At 41.4% G+C, this 18749-nt stretch overlaps 1 protein-coding gene across 4 annotated transcripts in view; it reads right to left on the reverse strand.

The window, feature by feature from the left end:
- The window catches only part of NAALAD2 (N-acetylated alpha-linked acidic dipeptidase 2), a 52426-nt gene extending 34352 nt beyond the window's left edge, over window positions 1-18074 (reverse strand). For 2 of the 4 annotated variants that reach the window (XM_005226667.4, XM_005226666.4), the window contains exons 1-6: window positions 17959-18074; window positions 16785-16896; window positions 8071-8257; window positions 6192-6293; window positions 4880-5005; window positions 1057-1243 (exon numbers count right to left, since the gene is read on the reverse strand). In XM_005226667.4, the coding sequence (XP_005226724.1) occupies window positions 1057-1243; window positions 4880-5005; window positions 6192-6293; window positions 8071-8257; window positions 16785-16896; window positions 17959-18040 (796 nt within the window). In that variant the 5' untranslated portion in view covers window positions 18041-18074. The remainder of the gene's footprint in view (window positions 1-1056; window positions 1244-4879; window positions 5006-6191; window positions 6294-8070; window positions 8258-16784; window positions 16897-17958) is intronic. The other 2 variants (XM_005226668.5, NM_001192880.2) reach the window with 2 other exon arrangements.
- Window positions 18075-18749: the final 675 nt, after the last annotated feature.

The following is an 18749-nucleotide window of genomic DNA, read 5'->3' on the forward strand; positions in this document are numbered from 1 at the left end:
CTCCCAGGAGACTTTTTGGTAGAAATTGATAAGCCAGTTCTAAAATTCACATGGGAAGGAACCAGAATAGCTACCAAAACTTTAAAAAAGAATTGTAACCTGGAGACTTTCGTATCGATTAGAATGTAAAGTTAAAGAGATCAACCATACTAAGCGCTGGCAAGGATGCAGCAAATGGAACACTCACACACTGCTGCTAGAATGCAAAATGGTACAAGCACTTTGGAAACAATTTGAAAATCATCTATCATGTTATCCAGCCATGCCATTTCTATTCATTTACTCAAGAGAGACAAAAGTATATATACATATAAAGACTTGCATACAACTGTTCGTAGAAGTTTTATGTGTAATATCTCCAAAACTTAAAGCAATCTAAATTCCCAAGAAAAAGTAAACAAACAAATTGTAGAGTATCCATTCAATGGAATACCATTCAACAACCATGACAAAAAGAACTGAAATATTGACACAGACATCAACATAGCTGAAGCTCAAAATTATTACACTAGACAGAAGGCAAATCAATGGTTCCTAGGGATTGGCAGGGAGGGAGTGGGGTTGAGAGGAAGGCATCACAAAAAGATGAGATGAAACTTTTCAGGGTAATGGACACGTTCATTATCTTGATTGTGGATATGGTTACACAAATGTGAAAACCTTTCACATTTTACATATTAAATCACACAAAAAAACTCATTGATATTTTCAAAAATAAAAATATGTGATCTGTAGAAATATAAAATCATTACACAGTTCAGAAACCCTAAGTTCTAGTTTGGTAAGAATAGTATTACCCTGGACATGTGTTCTTCAACCTCTACTAAAGGCAGAAGGGAACTGAACTGTCTACTACCCGCTCCACGTCCACACCTCATGGAAACTTAAAGCTGAAATAATAAAAGGGAAATTCTTTTAAATTCCTAGCAGTAGCAATCCAAAATACAATTGTGCACAATTTTAATGGTATTCTATAGATGCTTACTTTTACACCTTCTGTAAGGACAAGTAATATTTTTGCAAAAATGAGTGGGCCATAACAGGCTCATCTATTACCTTTAGCTGGATAGCCTGGAGTGAGGGGGTCACCAGCACCGTCCAGGTTTAACACATTCCCTCTCTGGGCTACAGTTCCAGGAAGGTTCCACCCTTTGGGATATGGCTGCACCCCAGGAGCAGAGTAGTCAGCTGGATCTGAGTACAAGATGATTCCCTTGGCTCCTGCCAACATGGCATTTTTAACCTGCAGGGGCAATAAGCAATCCATAATGTAGAAATGGCAAAAGACTGACTTATCCTTGTAAGATAAAACCAATTTAATAACATAAGGAAACTTACGCACTTTTATTATCACACTGGTAACAATCAGTTCTTTTAGGCTTCAATACGATTTCTGCCCAGGTAGACTTAACAACTCACATTTATTCAACATAACTCCAAACAAGTTATTACCTTTTCTGTGAAGCATTCCTAGTATACCTAAAACTGCAAAATTAATGTCTCTCTTTTCTACACATCTTCCATGTTTTATATATGACTATATTACAAGATGGATCAAAGCATTGTAAAATAACTGTTAAACATCTTTCTTCTCTACTACTATTTTTTGAGAACAAGGACCTTGTCTAACTCACTTTAACTATCTATCCCGCAGTGTTTGGGGCTTCCCAGGTGGCTCAATGATAAAGAATCTGCCTGCAATGGAGGCAACACAGATGTGGGTTCTATTTCTGGGTTGGGAAGATCCCCTGGAGGAGAGCATGGCAACCCACTCCAGTATTCTTACCTGGAAACTCCCATGGACAGAGAAGCTTGCTGGGCTACAGTCCATTGGATCACAAAGAGTTGGACATGACCAAGGCGAATGAGCATGCATACTCTCCAACATTTAGAAAAACAGACTTCAGTTCAGTTCAGTCGCTCAGTCGTGTCTGACTCTTTGTGACCCCATAAACTGCAGCACGCCAGGCCTCCCTGTCCATCACCAACTCCGGGAGTCCGCCCAAACCCATGTCCATCGAGTTGGTGATGCCACCCAACCATCTCATCCTCTGTTGTCCCCTTCTTCTCCTGCCCTCAATCTTTCCCAGCATCAGGGTCTTTTCAAATGAGTCAGCTCTTCACATCAGGTGGCCAAAGTATTGGAGTTTCAGCTTCAACATCAGTTCTACCAATGAACACCCAGGATTGATCTCCTTTAAGATGGACTGGTTGGATCTCCTTGCAGTCCAAGGGACTCTCAAGAGCCTTATTCAACACCACAGTTCAAAAGCATCAATTCTTCAGTGCTCAGCTTTCTTTATTAGTCCAACTCTCACATCCATACATGACCACTGGAAAAACCACAGCCTTGACTAGACGGACCTTGGTTGGAAAAGTAATGTCTCTGCTTTTCAATATGCTATCTAGCTTGGTCATAACTTTCCTTCCAAGGAGTAAGCGTCTTTTAATTTCATGGCTGCAATCACCATCTGCAGTGATTTTGGAGCCCAGAAAAATAAAGTCAGCCATTGTTTCCCCATCTATTTGCCATGAAGTGATGGGACTGGATGCCATGATCTTCGTTTTCTGAATGTTGAGCTTTAAGCCAACTTTTTCACTCTCCTCTTTCATTTTCCTCAAGAGGCTCTTTAGTTCTTCTTCACTTTCTGCCATAAAGGTGGTGTCATCTGCATATCTGAGATTACTGATATTTCTCCCGGCAATCTTGACTCCATCTTGTGCTTCCTCCAGACCACACACTTAAGATGATGTAAATGTCTGTGGAGCTAAAAAAGCTAATTTAAAATTTTACACAGGTGAAGTCCCTGGTGGTCCAATGGTTAACACTCCATCATCTCACTGCAGAGAGCCAGGGCAGAAGAGGAGAAGAGAAAGAAAAGAAGAAAAGCTACCCAGAACTTAGTGTCTGAAACATCGCCCAGTGTTTTTTAAATATTTTTCTAACAATTCAAACTGACCACAAATAGGAAAATGTATCCTGTAAGATACTGAATTCTTGATTACCAGAAGTAGTATAATGAAAGATAGATAACCATCAATCAGCTAAAACACTTCCCAGTATTCAGACAAAGATTAGAAAAAGTAAAATCTGATACAACTTTTTTGAAGTACAAATCTATGATGCCCATCAAACTTTTGAAATAATGTACAAATGATCCTTGAACAATGCAGGGTTAATCCAAGAATAACTTAGGCTTGGCCCTCTGTATTCTCCGTTTGTCTGCATCTGTGGTTTCAACCAACCTCTGACCTTGTAGAAACTGAATATGTGCATAGTTCCCCATTCCTGTTCAACTCTTTGCAACCCTATGGACCGCAGCCTGCCAAGCTCCTTTGTCCATGGGACTTTTTAGGCAAGAATACTGGAGTTGGTTGCCCTTTTCTACTCCAGGAGATCTTGACCCAGAGACTGAACCCATACCTCCTGTGTGTCTCCTGCATTAGCAGGCCGCTGTGCCACCTGGGAAGCCCATGTAGTAACTGTATAATACTATTATTAACCATTGAAAATACCCCTGAACAAGTGGACTCACACAGTTCAAATCTATGTTGCCATAGATTTGATTCAACTGTACACTATGATTTAGCCATTCAGCTTCTAGGAGTGAATCTATATTACCAAAATCCTCATACAAATGTTCAAGTACATATGGACAATGATGCTCACAATATAAATATTTGTAACAGTAACAAATTTAAGACAAGTGGAATAGTTAAATAAATTGCTTAATAATTCCGTAAAATATTACATAGCCATCTACAATGATGAGGGAGGAACTTCCCTAATGGTCCAGTGGCCAAGACTTGGAGCTCCCAATGCAGGGAGCCCAGGCGTGATCCCTGGTCAGGGAACTAGATCCCACATGCTGGTTATGAGCTCAAGCACCATGACTAGAGATCCTGTGTGCTGCAACTAAAACTCAGTACAGCCAAACAAAGAGTTTTACAAAATGAAGTTTTACTTAATAAGCAGTTACAAGAAATTACTCAGTACTTGTAACTATCCTAAATGCTTTCAAATGTAAGGTTGATAAATCCTACTGTGGATTCTAGGAGATTAATGTTATTATTAGCATTTCTATTTCACGTAAGAAGAGATACTGGCACAGAGAGGTTAAGTAACTTGCTCACAGGAAAAGATCTAGAGCATAGGGAACCCGCACCAAACAAGAAGCCAGGTTACACAGATCTAGCACCCTATACTCTTAACCATCTTATTATATAACTCTCAATGTGCTGACCTCTGAGTTATTATTGAGTGAAAAAAATAAATTTATACAATATGTAGTATCTGATGCCCTCTTTGTTAAGAAAAAAGAAGAAATTACGTAAAATGAGTATATGAAGACATGCATTCATATTTCACAAAATTAGGCCTGAAAAGACCTATTAAGAATTGATTACATCTGGGCAATGAATGAATTGAGTAATATATGGATTTTCATTTTTTAGTTTATATAAAATTTCATCATTTTAATAAAAAAACAACATAGCTTTGGTAGTAAAACTAAGAAGAATAATTTCCCTTTCCAGATAGACAAGGTAGCAAAAACAACAATGACAAAAGACAAGCAAACAAATAAAACCCCAGGATTTTTCTGTGCAACCATGAAAATAACAAATTTATAAATATATATATATATGGCAATTTTGGAGAAGGAAATGGCAACCCGCTCCAGTATTCCTGCCTGGAGAATCCCATGGACAGAGGAGCCTGGTGGGCTGCAGTCCATAAGGGTTGCACAGAGTCAGACACTGCTCAGTGACTAAACCAACCAATGGCAATTTTTGGAAACCATAATGCAAATGATGTAAATCATTTATATTTACTGGTTATATATTATTTTTCCCTTTAGAAAAGCAAATAACAAAGTACTTTGTTTCCTCTGAAGATTCTCCCGTATCTGGCAATAACAATCTTTCCAGTGCAGTTGATGTTCATCTCTCTTTCTAGTTTGAAAAAGTCTTCAGTGCGAGCGTAGTTCACATATACAAGCTCCCCCTGTTGAAAATAAAAACAAACAACAACAGCAAAAATACAAAACACTGCTAAAGAGAAAACCAAAGTATAAGTTTGCTCCATAATGCTGCTGCTGCTGCTGCTAAGTCGCTTCAGTCGTGTCCGACTCTGTTCGACCCCATAGACAGCAGCCCACCAGGCTCCCCCATCCCTGGGATTCTCCAGGCAAGAACACTGGAGTGGGCTGCCATTTCCTTCTGCAATGCATGAAAGTGAAAAGTGAAAGTGAAGTTGCTCAGTCGTGTCCGACTCTAGCGACCCCATGGACTGCAGCCCACCAGGCTCCTCCGTCCATGGGATTTTTCAGGCAAGAGTACTGGAGTGGGGTGCCATTGCCTTCTCCGATTAAAGTTTAATAAATAAAAGTAGATGATGGAAGATATATGTATATGTCAAACAGATTCATTTTGCTGTACACCTGAAACTAACACAACATTGTAAATCAACTGCTGCTAAGTCGCTTCAGTCGTGTCCAACTCTGTGCGACCCCATGGACTGCAGCCTACCAGGCTCCTCCGTCCATGGGATTTTCTAGGCAAGAGTACTGTAGTGGGGTGCCATTGCCTTCTCCTTGCTCCATAATACTGCATCATAATAAAAAGTTATCTTTCTTGTCTTGGGCTTAATAAACACACCCATGCTAATTCTGGAGAAGTCTTTTAAAATATTTCAGTATCCTGAAAGTTTAAAAAAAAGAGAGATAATATGTAAAATATTTAAACAGTGTTTAAATGTTTGAAGAAATTACTAGTGTACACTGAGTATGGGGAATACTGTAAATAAAAGTAGCTACGTTATTTCCAACCATGGTATTTATGGGTGGAGTTATTATTAGAACTTCTGTGGTATGATTTATCAATTCAGATCTACAAATCTATAACAAAGTCAGACAATGGACAAAGGAAAAAAGTTTGAAAACTATCTACTGCCCTTACTGAATTAAGACATGTGCAGCAGTTTCTGAGTTATTTCAAAGAATGGCATGTGCTTATCAGGGTCTGGTTCTCAAGTATTTCTTTTCTAAAAATTGTTTTTAGGGAGGTTATGTAGAGGATGGAGTCTCAAAGTATGAATTAACATGTATGATCCACCTAGTTTTCTTGGTTTTATTCCTTTACATAGGTATTTTTAAATAAAGGCTTAAAGAACTGAGTGTCTTTTATTTTACCTCTGGCACGCCCGCGGGTGAAAAGGCATTATAGGGTGGTACAATATTCTTAACATTCTCATATCCATCTGGTGGTGGCTCAATGTATGATGTATTGAAAATCTAGCAAGAATTGAAACACATAAAGTTAGAAACATTTCATATTGCTATTAAAGAATAATACATTTTGTGGGCAAAAGGCCTAAATGGATATTTCTTTAAAGAAGATATACAGATGGTGAACAGGCACATGAAAAGATGCTCAACATCGCTAAGCATCAGAGAAATCTAAGACAAATGCCAGAAAAGGTGTAGAGAAAAAGGAACTCTCCTGCACTGTTAGTGGGAGTGTAAATTGGTACAGCCACTATCCTAACAGTATGCTGCTACTGCTGCTGCTAAGTCGCTTCAGTCATGTCCGACTCTGTGCGACCCCATAGACGGAAGCCCACCAGGCTCCCCCGTCCCTGGGATTCTCCAGGCAAGAACACTGGAGTGGGTTGCCATTTCCTTCTCCAATGCATGAAAGTGAAAAGTGAAAGGGAAGTCGCTCAGTCGTGTCCGACTCTTAGCAACCCCATGGACTACAGCCCACCAGGCTCCTCCATCCATGGGATTTTCCAGGCAAGCGTACTGGAGTGGAGTGCCATTGCCTTCTCCGACCTAACAGTATGGAGGCACCTTAAAAAACTAAAAATAGAGCTACTGTATGATCTAGCAATTCTACTTGTGGGCATATATACAGAAATGACAAAAGCTCTGATTTGAAAAGGTACATGCACCCAAATATTTGAAACAGCACTATTTGCAATAGCTAAGACATGGAAACAAGCCACGTGCCCATTAACAGACAACTGGTTTAATAAGATTTGGTTTACATATACAATGCAATGTTACTCAGCCATAAAAGCATATTAAATATTGCCATTTGCAAGCAAGAGGGGTAGACCTAGAGAATATCATACTAAGTGAAGTAAGTCAGAGACACAAATACATCACTTTTATTTGGAATCTAAAAAATAACATGGATCCATCTATATACAAAAGAGAAAGTTTACAGACATAGAAAATAACTTATCATTACTAAAGAAGAAAGGGATGTGCTGTGCTCAGTCGTGTCCAACTCTTTGTGACCCCATGGACTGTAACCCGCCAAGCTCCTCTGTCCATGGGATTCTCCAGATAAGAACACTGGAGTGGGTTGCCACGCCCTCCTCCAGGGAATCTTCCTAACCCAGGGATCGAACCCAGGTCTCCCGTGTTGCAAGCAGATTCTTTACCATCTGAGCCACCAGGGAAGTAATGGGGGAAGGAATAAAATAGGAGTATAGGATTAACAATTCCCAGGTGGCTCAAGTGGTAAAGAATCTACCTGACAACGCAAGAGACTTAGGCAGGAGACACAGGTTCGATCCCTGGGTTGGGAGGATCCCCTTAAGAATGAAATGGAGACCTACTCCAGTATTCTGGGGCTTCCCAAGTGGTGCTAGTGGTGAAGAACCTCCTGCCAAGGCAGGAGACATAAGAGGCTCGGGTTCGATCCCTGGGTCGGGAAGATCCCCTGAAGGAGGAAATGGCAATCCACTCCAGTGTTCTTGCCTGGAGAATCCCATGGCCAGAGCATCCTCCCAGGGTATGATCCATGGGGTCAAAAAGAGTCAGACACAGCTGAACCAACTTAGCATGCACTATAGGATTAACAGATACACTAACAGATACATTAACAGATATTAACAGATACATTAAGTAGGGAAGTAACGAAGTTTTACTATGTAACACAGGGAACAATATTCAATAACTTATAATAATCTATAATGGGAAATAATCTGAAAAAAATTTACATAAAACAGAATCACTTTGCGGTACACCTGAAACTAATACAATATTGTAAATCAGTCACCTCAATTCCATGTTCATCCGTGACTGATATGTAGTTGGCATTTGTCTCATTAGGGTAAGACAGGAGAACATCATAGTGCACCAACTCAGCTGAATCCAGTCCAAACTTCTTCCACTGGTTTTGGATTTTCTTGGCAAGCAATAAATTTTGTTCCGTTCCTGCCAGATGAGGTAGCTTTGTAAACGAACTGAAATGAAAATAAAATTAAAGTGGGATTCAAAGACTATATTCAGAAAATGTCCTAAGAACTCTTCTAGATGCATAACTCATATTTTAGATGTTAAGTATCATTTCTATAACCGAGATATAAAAAACACAGCTAGGGATTTCTAGATATGCCAGTTTTTAAATATTTGTGTGTAACTGCAGTTTTCACATGTGCTTGTAGGGAATATACTATGCACAGGCCTGTACTATAATTAACAGGTGTTCTTTGAATAATAAGAATGACTTTCTTATTTTCTTATATCTTATATATATATATATATATATATATATATAATATATATATATTTTCTTATATCTTATATATATTCTTATATCACCCCCAGGTGAAGGGCTGGGAGCAGTAAAATGTACAACATGGAAAGATATCTTGAAAACAAGATGCTGAAGTACTGATGTGACTGATGGAAAACCAGTCACCAGAGCCTTGAGGGGGTTGCTGAGAAAGGGAGTCACTAGCCGAAGGGCTAAACAGAAGCATGAAAGGCCTGAAGGTTTGACATCTGAGACTAAAGAACAGATATCTCTAGAGCACAAGCAAGGAAGGAGAAGTTAATAAAAGGCCTGCAAGGGTTAGGATCTGGGCTTTTGCCTGCGAATGGCATCAGCCTCCTGATCCCCACTTCATTTCTGAGTCTTCTTTTTCCTTATTCTTCTGTGGCTCTGCTCCCTCGGGTCAGTTCGTTGTTGAGCTGGTCCGGACAGTGCTTCCTCAGAAAAGAACACATCTGGTGCTGAACACAGTCAGCAGGGATTCGGGGATGAGCAAACATGAGGGAAGGATGGCACATCCCTACGCCACCGGTGCTAACTTCTTGCTGCTTATCAGGAAGTAAAGATATTCTCAAACTAAGATCATCATGTTTGCCAGACACCAGCCGGGCAGCTGTGCTAGCCTGCACTTTTGGCACTGTTTTCACCCTACTGTATACAGTTGTTTATTTATCCCATTGAAGTTCAAGTTCATGCATCTTTATGTTTTTATTTCCAAATGCTCAGTACTTGCCTGTTATCCAGGAATTACATAATTCAGATTTGCTGAACTGAGTTTGGGCAATGATCTCTTGGTTCTGAGTCTAAATGATTTGCAACAGTTAAGTAACTTCAGAAACATAGTTTCAAATGAAATTCACTTTGCTTGAGGTAAATATTTTAAAAGTTTCCCAAACCCCCTCCCTCCGTAAGTAGCCCAATTATACTTCTATACACTGGTGTTTTAGTCAATCATAGAACAACCAAAAAAGACAGAGAGTAAAGCAAAATCAGTACTTACTGAAAACTTACTATATGCCAGTAACCTGATGAGGTATTTCACATGGGCTTTCTGATTTAATCCTAACCACCTTTTTTCCATTATCTGCATTTTGCAAATACATTAACAGAGAGCAGTTAAATAAGTTGCTTATAATTTAGTAGGGCTTCACTCATAGCTCAGTTGGTAAAGAACCTGCCTGCAATGCAGGAGACCTGGGTTTGATTCCTGGGTCCAGAAGATCCATTGTGGAATTAAATCATTCGTCTGATCATACTGATCAACTGCTTAAAATCCTTCTATGGCTCCTTATATTCTGCATTATAAAGTTCACATTGGACATAGCATTTGGACCCTTTTTTTAATCTGATCCACTTTCCAGGTTCATTTCTTACCACTCACCTTATAAACTTCTTCACTCTTATCATTTAATATGCTAATTGGTCTCCTAAAATCACCACCCTTTCTGGCCTCTGCACAAGATCTTCTCTTAGACAAAAGTATCATCCTACTTACATAAATATCCCTGTACACCACTCCTAGTTATTTACATTCCCCAGCTGTAAGCTATTAACTATTCATTACGATACTTCAATCATTTTCTTTTCTGTGAAGCTTTCCACATCTATTATCATTAAATCAAAGCTGCAAGTTACTGACATTTAATACTATACAATATTTGGGGGCGGAGGGAAGTATCAGGACTTCCCTTTTAGTCCAGTGATTAATAATCCACCTTCCCACACGTGCATTTTGACTTAAAGCATTCCTGATAGGAAGCCTCAAAGGGCCAAGCCAGATGCTGACAATCCAAAACAAAGGTCTTAAATAGACAGACCCATGAAGGGAAAGCCAAGAAAACTAAAAAGAATCCACTTTGCAATGCAGTAATGCCGGTTTGATTCCTGGTCAGGGAACTAAGATCCCACATGCCACGGGGCAACTAAGCCCACACACCCCAACTAGAGAAGCCCCCATGCCACAAAAAGAGCCTGTGGGCTGCAACTGAGACCCGATGCAATCAAACAAAATAAACTAACTTTTTTAAAGAAGTATTAATGTGTTTGTAGACAGAAGTTTTTGCGTGCACAAGAAAACCACCAGGGCTTGGGGATATTTAAAATTTTACTTCACATAATTCATTATTGTTTTATTTCCTTTAGTGAATAAACAATATTCTTACAGTGGGGGGGGAGGGTAAGGTAAGTATATTCCCTTCATTTAAGGTGAAGGATTAATCATTAAGGTTTGCCTCCCACCTTTTCATCAACCCACCAAAATGAAAGAAGTGCAAAAAAAAAAAAAGCATCAGGGAACAACTTTACTGAATTTCTCCTTATGGTCCCAAGATAGGCATTGCAGCTCCAACATCATATATTCAGGCTGCAATGTTCAGGAGAAGTTATTTCCTCTTTTGTGTTTCTTTTAACAGGGGAAAACTTTGTAGTGGATCTCAACTAAATTTTTCTCCTGTTTTATCAGTCATAATACGGTCATATGCACGTGTGTGTGTGCTTGCTCAGTTGTGTCCAACTCTTTGCAAGCCGGTGGACTGCAGCCCACCAGGTTCCTCTGACCATGGAATTTTCCAGGCAAGAATACTGGAATGGGTTGCCATTTCGTCCTCCAGAGGATCTTCCTGACCCAGAGAATGAACCCGCTTCCCTTGTGTCTCCTGCATTGGCAGGTGGATCTACTGAGTAAACTGTAGTGCATCCCTAAGGCTTTCCTGTTTGCTCAGATAGTAAAGAATCCACCTGCAAAGCAGGAGACCTGGGTTTGATCCCTGGATTGGGAAGCTCGCCAGGGGAAGGAATTGGCAACCCACTCCAGTATTCTTGCTTGGAGGGTTTCATAGACAAAGGAGCCTAGCAGGGACTGGACCACAGTCCACAAGGTCACAAAGAGCTGGACACGACTGAGCGACTAACACACACAGTACATCCCTACAATGAATGAAGAGATTAAATTACTCTTTCTAATTGGTTCACAAATTCAATGCAATTTTAATCAAAGTTCCAGCAGGTATTTTTTTCTTTGGTAGGAATTGAGAAGTTGATTTTAAAATTTATTTGATTCCAGTCCAGGTTCAATGCACAATACTGGATGCTTGGGGCTAGTGCACTGGGACGACCCAGAAGGATGGTATGGGGAGGGAGGAGGGAGGAGGGTTCAGGATGGGGAGCACATGTATACCTGTGATGGATTCATTTTGATATTTGGCAAAACTAATACAATTATGTAAAGTTTAAAAATAAAATTAAAAAAAAATTTATTTGAAAATGCAAATAAAATAGTCAAAGCAATTTTTAAAAAGCAAAATATGTAGGATTAACTCTATCTCATTTTACTCAACTTACTATTAAGCTATACCAAACAAGACAACATGGTACTGAGATTAATAGATCAACAGAAGAAAATATTTTGCTGACAAAGGTCCATGTAGTCCAAGCTGTGGTTTTTGCAGTCATGTACCAACATGAGAGTTGGACCATAAAGAAGGCTGACAATGAAGAATTGATGCTTTCAGACTGTGGTGCTGGAGAAGACTCTTGAGAGCCCCTTGGACAGCAAGACTAAAAGGAGATCTTAAAGGAAATCAACCCTGAATATCCACTGGAAGGACTGATGCTGAAGCTGAAGCTACAATATTTTGGCCACCTAATGCAAAGAGCCGACTCATTGGAAAAGACCGTGATGCTGGAAAAGATTGAAGGCAGGAGGAGAAGTGGGTGACAGAGGATAAAATGGTTGGATGGCATAATCGACTCAATGGACACAAGTCTGAGCAAACTCCAGGAGATAGTGAAGGACAGGGAAGCATGGTGTGCTGTAGTACGTGGGTTGGAAAGAGTCAGACATGACTGAGTGACACAATGACAGAAGAAAATATAATATCCAAAAACAAGCCATTATGGTCAAGTGATTTTAGTCAAATCTATCAAAGCTATTCAAAAGGGAAAGGAAATTTTTTAAAAAATCTTGTAAGAATAATTACATATTTGTATTTAGAAAATCATCAACTCATATCAAACTACACATAAAAATTACCTTGAAGTGGACCACTGACCTAAATACACAAGCTACAATCATAAAACTTCAAAAATAATCTTCACAACTTCTCATAGGCTAAATTAGATAGAACACAAAAGTACGAAACAAAAGACAACTGGACTTTATCAAAATTTTAAATTCCTGCCCTATATAAAGCCCATTTCTGCTTTATTGACTATGCCAAAGCCTTTAACTGTGTGGATCACAATAAACTGTGGAAAATTCTGAAAGAGATGAGAATACCAGACAACTTCACCTGCATCTTGAGAAACCTATATGCAAGTCAGGAAGCAACAGTTAGAACTGGACATGAAACAACAGACTTGTTCCAAATAGGAAAAGGAGTACGTCAAGGCTGTATATTGTCACCCTGCTTATTTAACTTATATGCAGAGTACATCATGAGAAATGCTGGACTGGAAGAAGCACAAGCTGGAATCAAGATTGCCTGGAGAAATATCAATCACCTCAGATATGCAGATGACACCACCCTTGTGGCAGAAAGTGAAGAGGAACTAAAAAGCCTCTTGTTGCAAGTGAAAAAGGAGAGTAAAAAAATTGGCTTAAAGCTCAACATTCAGAAAACGAAGATCATGGCATCTGATCCCATCACTTCATGGCAAATAGATGGGGAAACAGTGGAAACAGTGGCTGACTTTATTTTTTTGGGCTCCAAAATCACTGAAGATGGTGATTGCAGCTATGAAATTAAAAGACGCTTACTCCTTGGAAGAAAAGTTATGACCAACCTAGATAGTATATTCAAAAGCAGAGACATTACTTTGCCAACAAAGGTCCATCTAGTCAAGGCTATGATTTTTCCAGTAGTCATGTATGGATGTGAGAGTTGGACTGTAAAGGAAGCTGAGCACCGAAGAATTGATGCTTTTGAACTGTGGTGTTGGAGAAGACTCTTGAGAGTCCCTTGGACTGCAAGGAGATCCAACCAGTCCATTCTAAAGGAGATCAGTCCTGTGGGTTCATTGGAAGGACTGATGTTGAAGCTGAAACTCCAATACTTTGGCCACCTGATTTGAAAAGTTGACTCATTGGAAAAGACTCTGATGCTGGGAGGGATTGGGGGCAGGAGGAGAAGGGGACGACGGAGGATGAGATGGCTGGATGGTATCACTGACTCGATGGACATGAGTTTGAGTAGACTCCAGGAGTTGTTGATGGACAGGGAGGCCTGGCGTGCAGCAGTCCATAGGGTCACAGTGTTGGACACAAGTGAGCGACTGAACTGAATTGATCCATCCATACAACAGAATGCTGCTGCTGCTAAGTCGCCTCAGTCATGTCCGACTCTGTGAGACCCCATAGACGGCAGCCCACCAGGCTCCCCCATCCCTGGGATTCTCCAGGCAAGAACACTGGAGTGGGTTGCCATTGCCTTCTCCAATGCATGAAAGGGAAGAGCGAGAGTGAAGTTGCTCAGTCATGTCCGACTCTTTGAGACCCCATGGACTGCAGCCTATCAGGCTCCTCTGCCCCTGGGATTTTCCAGGCAAGAGTACTGGAGTGGGGTGCCATTGCCTTCTCTGATACAACAGAATAATACTCAACAATAAAAAGCAATGTACTCCACAGATACAATCAACAACCTGGCTGAATTCCAAAATCATTCATTATGCTGAGTGAAAGACATAAAAGAGCACATATTGTATGATTCTATTTAAATAAAATATTAGACAATAAAAAGGAATCCATAGAGAGTGAAGGAGGAATAAACTGCAAAGCCATGATATAATTTTTCTGTCTTTTGATTGAGGAGGAGGTTGGCTGAGTGTATTATTCATATGTCAACACTCTCAAATTATAAGCTTTATATGGATGCCGTATATTCTATGGAAATTCAGCTCAGTTCAGTTCAGTCGCTCAGTTGTGTCCAACTCTTTGAGACCCCATGGACAACAGCATGCCAGGCCTCCCTGTCCATCACCAACTCCTGGAGTTTACCTAAACTCATGTCCATTGAGTTGGTGATATCATCCAACCATCTCATCCTCTGTCATCCCCTTCTTCTCCTGCTCTCAACCTTTCCCAGCATAAGAGTCTTTTCCAATGAGTCAGCTCTTTGCATCAGGTAGCCAAAGTATTGGAGTTTCAGCTTCAGCATCAGCCCTTCCAATGAATATTCCGGACTGATTTCCTTTAGAATGGACTGGTTGGCTCTCCTTGCAGTCCAAGGGACTCTCAAGAGTCTTCTCCAACACCACAGTTCAAAAGTATCAATTCTTCAGCGCTCAGCTTTCTTTATAGTCCAACTCTCATATCCATACATGACTACTGGAAAAACCATAGCCTTGACTAGATGGATCTTTGTTGGCAAAGTAATGTCTCTGCTTTTTAATATGCTGTCTAGGTTGGTCATAACTTTCCTTTCAAGGAGTAAGCATCTTTTAGTTTCATGGCTGCAGTCACCACCTGCAATGATTTTGGAGCCCCCCAAAAATAAAGTCAGCCACTGTTTCCACTGTTTCCCCATCTATTTGCCATGAAGTGATGGGACTGGATGCCATGATCTTAGTTTTTTGAATGTTCAGTTTTAAGCCAACTTTTTCACTCTCTTCTTTCACTTTCATCAAGAGGCTCTTCAGTTCTTCTTCACTTTCGGCCACAAGGGTGGTGTCATCTGCATATCTGAGGTGATTTATATTTCTCCTGGCAATCTTGATTCCAGCTTGTGCTTCTTCCAGTCCAGCGTTTCTCATGATGTACTCTGCATATAAGTTAAATAAGCAGGGTGATAATATACAGCCTTGACGTACTCCTTTTCCTATTAGGAATCAGTCTATTGTTCCATGTCCAGTTCTAACTGTTACTTCCTGACCTGCATACAGATTTCTCAAGAGGCAGGTCAGGTGGTCTGATATTCCCATCTCTTTCAGAATTCTCCACAGTTTATTGTGATCCACACAGTCAAAGGCTTTGGCACAGTCAATAAAGCAGAAATAAATGTTATTCTGGAACTCTCTTGCTTTTTCCATGATCCAGCAGATGTTGGCAATTTGATCTCTGGTTCCTCTACCTTTTCTAAAGTTAGCTTGAACATCTGGAAGTTCACAGTTCACATATTACTGAAGCCTGGCTTGGAGAATTTTGAGCATTACTTTACTAGCATGTGAGATGAGTACAATTGTGCGGTAGTTTGAGCATTCTTTGGCATTGCCTTTCTTTGGGATTGGAATGAAAACTGATCTTTTCCAGTCCTGTGGCCACTGCTGAGTCTTCTAAATTTGCTGGCATATTGCGTACAGCACTTTCACAGCATCATCTTTTAGTATCTGAAATAGCTCAACTGAAATTCCATCACCTCCCCTAGCTTTGTAGTGATGCTTCCTAACGCCCACTTGACTTCATATTCCAGGATGTCTGGCTCCAGATGAGTGATCACACCATCGTGATTATCTGGGTCGTGAAGATATTTTTTGTATAGTTCTTCTGTGTATTCTTGCCATCTCTTCTTAATATCTTCTGCTTCTGTTAGGTCCATACCATTTCTGTCCTTTATCGAGCCCATCTTTGCTTGAAATGTTCCCTTGGTGTCTCTAATTTTCTTATACCTCAATAAAACTGTTTTTTTTTTTTTTTTTCTTTAGTGAAATAAATGTCACAATAGCTGTCTTCAAGAACTTCATAATCACTCCCCTGAATGTCATTCTTTCTCTTGCTAAGACACTGGGGGTTTTGCACTGATCCTTCTGCTTTCTTTCTGTCCTCTTTATGTCCCTTAAGTTTGTAGATGGGACAAAGGTTTAATCTTTGGTGAACGGAATCTGAAACTTTAATCTCTTTCTCTCTAAATCAAAGTTTACCACCATCTGAGTCTTCCTGATAGAATGTGACATTTAAATAAATTCCCTGATTAGACCCAGGCCTGGGGAACAGAGAGTAACGTTCAGCTGCCCTTCAAAGTGCATGAAGTTGGAACATCTCTTAATAAAGAAACCAAAGACTTTTTTTGCACACGAAGTCAGGGAAGAAAGACTTCGGCATCATTCAAATAGATTTTACTCTAAGAGTGGTATAAAGGGACATTTAAACTACCAGGAATTAATATGATATTATATCATTTCACACAAAGGTTACCCACATCAATATAATCAGTTTTCAAACAGTTTTCACTCTGCATTGTGTCAAAATTCTTATTTTTAAGATCACTTATTCAAAACAAACTTACCGAAGAAATGATTTTATATTATCAGCTTTCATCTCAGATATCAGTTTCCACCTTAAATTCTGGTGACTGTCTGCTGAAGTGGCCGTATCTTTGAGGGGCTTACTAAGCCAACCTGTGGGGGGTGGGGGTGGGGACATATGCATATTACATACACAATAAGTGCTTTTGACTTTTATAAAAACTAAAAGTCCCCCCACCCCAAAAGTCAAAAAACAGCAACAACACAAAGAGCCCTCAGCAGAGAAACAGATCACCGGCGGCGGTGCGAAGAATTCAAACTAAATGCAGAAAACCTTCAAATTCCGCTGTGTAATTCTGAGTTGGTTAAAGGAGTTTTAGATGAGAGAGAATCTTGTCATTTTCCTCGTGTTATGTATTAGAGCACGGGCCTCTATCTTTCTTGTTCTCCCAAGGAGGTCTGCTTCACAGCGCAGCGGCTGACACACGGGGAGGATTCCCCAGAGATTTTTGCAATAAATGATCACAGAAGGGCAGTTACAAGTTTAGACTCTTGGAAACGAAACAATCTCTTTGACCCCTGCGAATAATGGCAACTCTAAATTTTCTTTACAACGGCTCTTAACAGTAACCTGAGTAAGCGAAAGGCTCTCAGTCGTGTCCGACTCTTTGAGACCCCATAGACTGTCCAGTCCATGGAGTTCTCCAGGCCAGGAACCTGGAGTGGGTAGCCGTTCCCTTCTAAAGGGGATCTTCCCAACCCAGGGATCGAACCCAGGTCTCCCACATGCAGGTGGATTCCTTACCGTCTGAGCCACCAGGGAAGCCCAAGAATCCTGGAGTGGGTAGCCTATCCCTTCTCCAGCAGATCTTCCCAACCCAGGGATGGAACCGGTCTCCTGCATTGCAGGCGGATTCCTTACCAGCTGAGCCACCAGGGAAGCCCAAGAATACTGGAGTGGGTAGCTTATCCCTTCTCCAGAGGATCTTCCCGACCCAGGAATCAAATGGGATCTCCTGAATTGCAGGCGGATTCTTTATCCGCTGAGCCACCAGGGAAGCCCCGAGCTCGGCATGCCGGAATGCATCGCGTTCGGCTTCCAGTCGGGCTGGGACGCGGCGCCGCGGCCGTTCCCGCAGGCTGTCGTTCTTCTCTCCACGCAGGCCGCAGAGTGGAGGGGCGCCTGGCGCCCGGGGCAGCGGTCAGCACACTTACCCACCGTAAATCCAGCCAGGAAGGACGCCAGCGCTGCGGCCAGGAATATCCACAGGTACGGTCGGCGCCCGCTGGTGGCCATGGCTTCCTCGGACTGCAGCGGGAGGGGCCGGACGCGGGGGCGCGCCGCGGGAGCGCGGGCGAGCCGGCGGCGCGCGGCCGGGCGCGCGCGGGCCCCCCAGGCGGCCGCCCAGCGCGGTCCCCTGGGCGGGTCCTCAGGGCCCCGCCAGCCTCCGCGCGGCTCCGAAGGCGGAGGGACGCCGGCCCCGAGCTGCCGGTCCCTGCGGTCGCCCGGAGGCCTCGACGAGGCAGAGACGACCCTGCCGGGGGAGGAGACATGCTTCTTGGTGGCAGGCTCCGTCCACCTTGTCCACCCCGGGCAAAGTCTGCGTTCGCGGGCAGGCCGCTGAAAAATGCCCCTAATCAACTCTACTTACCAACCTCTTTCCAGGAACTGCCAAATTTCCGCAGTCAATAATATTTAACCACAGCTCTGTCTTCCCTGTTGATTACCCCCTGCCGAAATCTAATTTCTAACTGCTCACGCTTGGGAAGCATCTCTGGTTCTGCCTGCTCCGTGATAACGCATCAATTTCTTTCTTTTTTTTTTTTAATGCTTATATTTTGTATTTATTCATTCGAATATTGTATATAGGCACCACTGTACTAACATGAGTGATCACACCATCGTGATTGTCTGGGTCGTGAAAATATTTTTTGTACAGTTCTTCTGTGTATTCTTGCCATCTCTTCTTAATATCTTCTGCTTCTGTTAAGTCCATACCATTTCT

The sequence above is a fragment of the Bos taurus genome, chromosome 29 (genome assembly GCF_002263795.3).
Source record: "Bos taurus isolate L1 Dominette 01449 registration number 42190680 breed Hereford chromosome 29, ARS-UCD2.0, whole genome shotgun sequence".
Lineage (NCBI taxonomy): Eukaryota > Metazoa > Chordata > Mammalia > Artiodactyla > Bovidae > Bos > Bos taurus.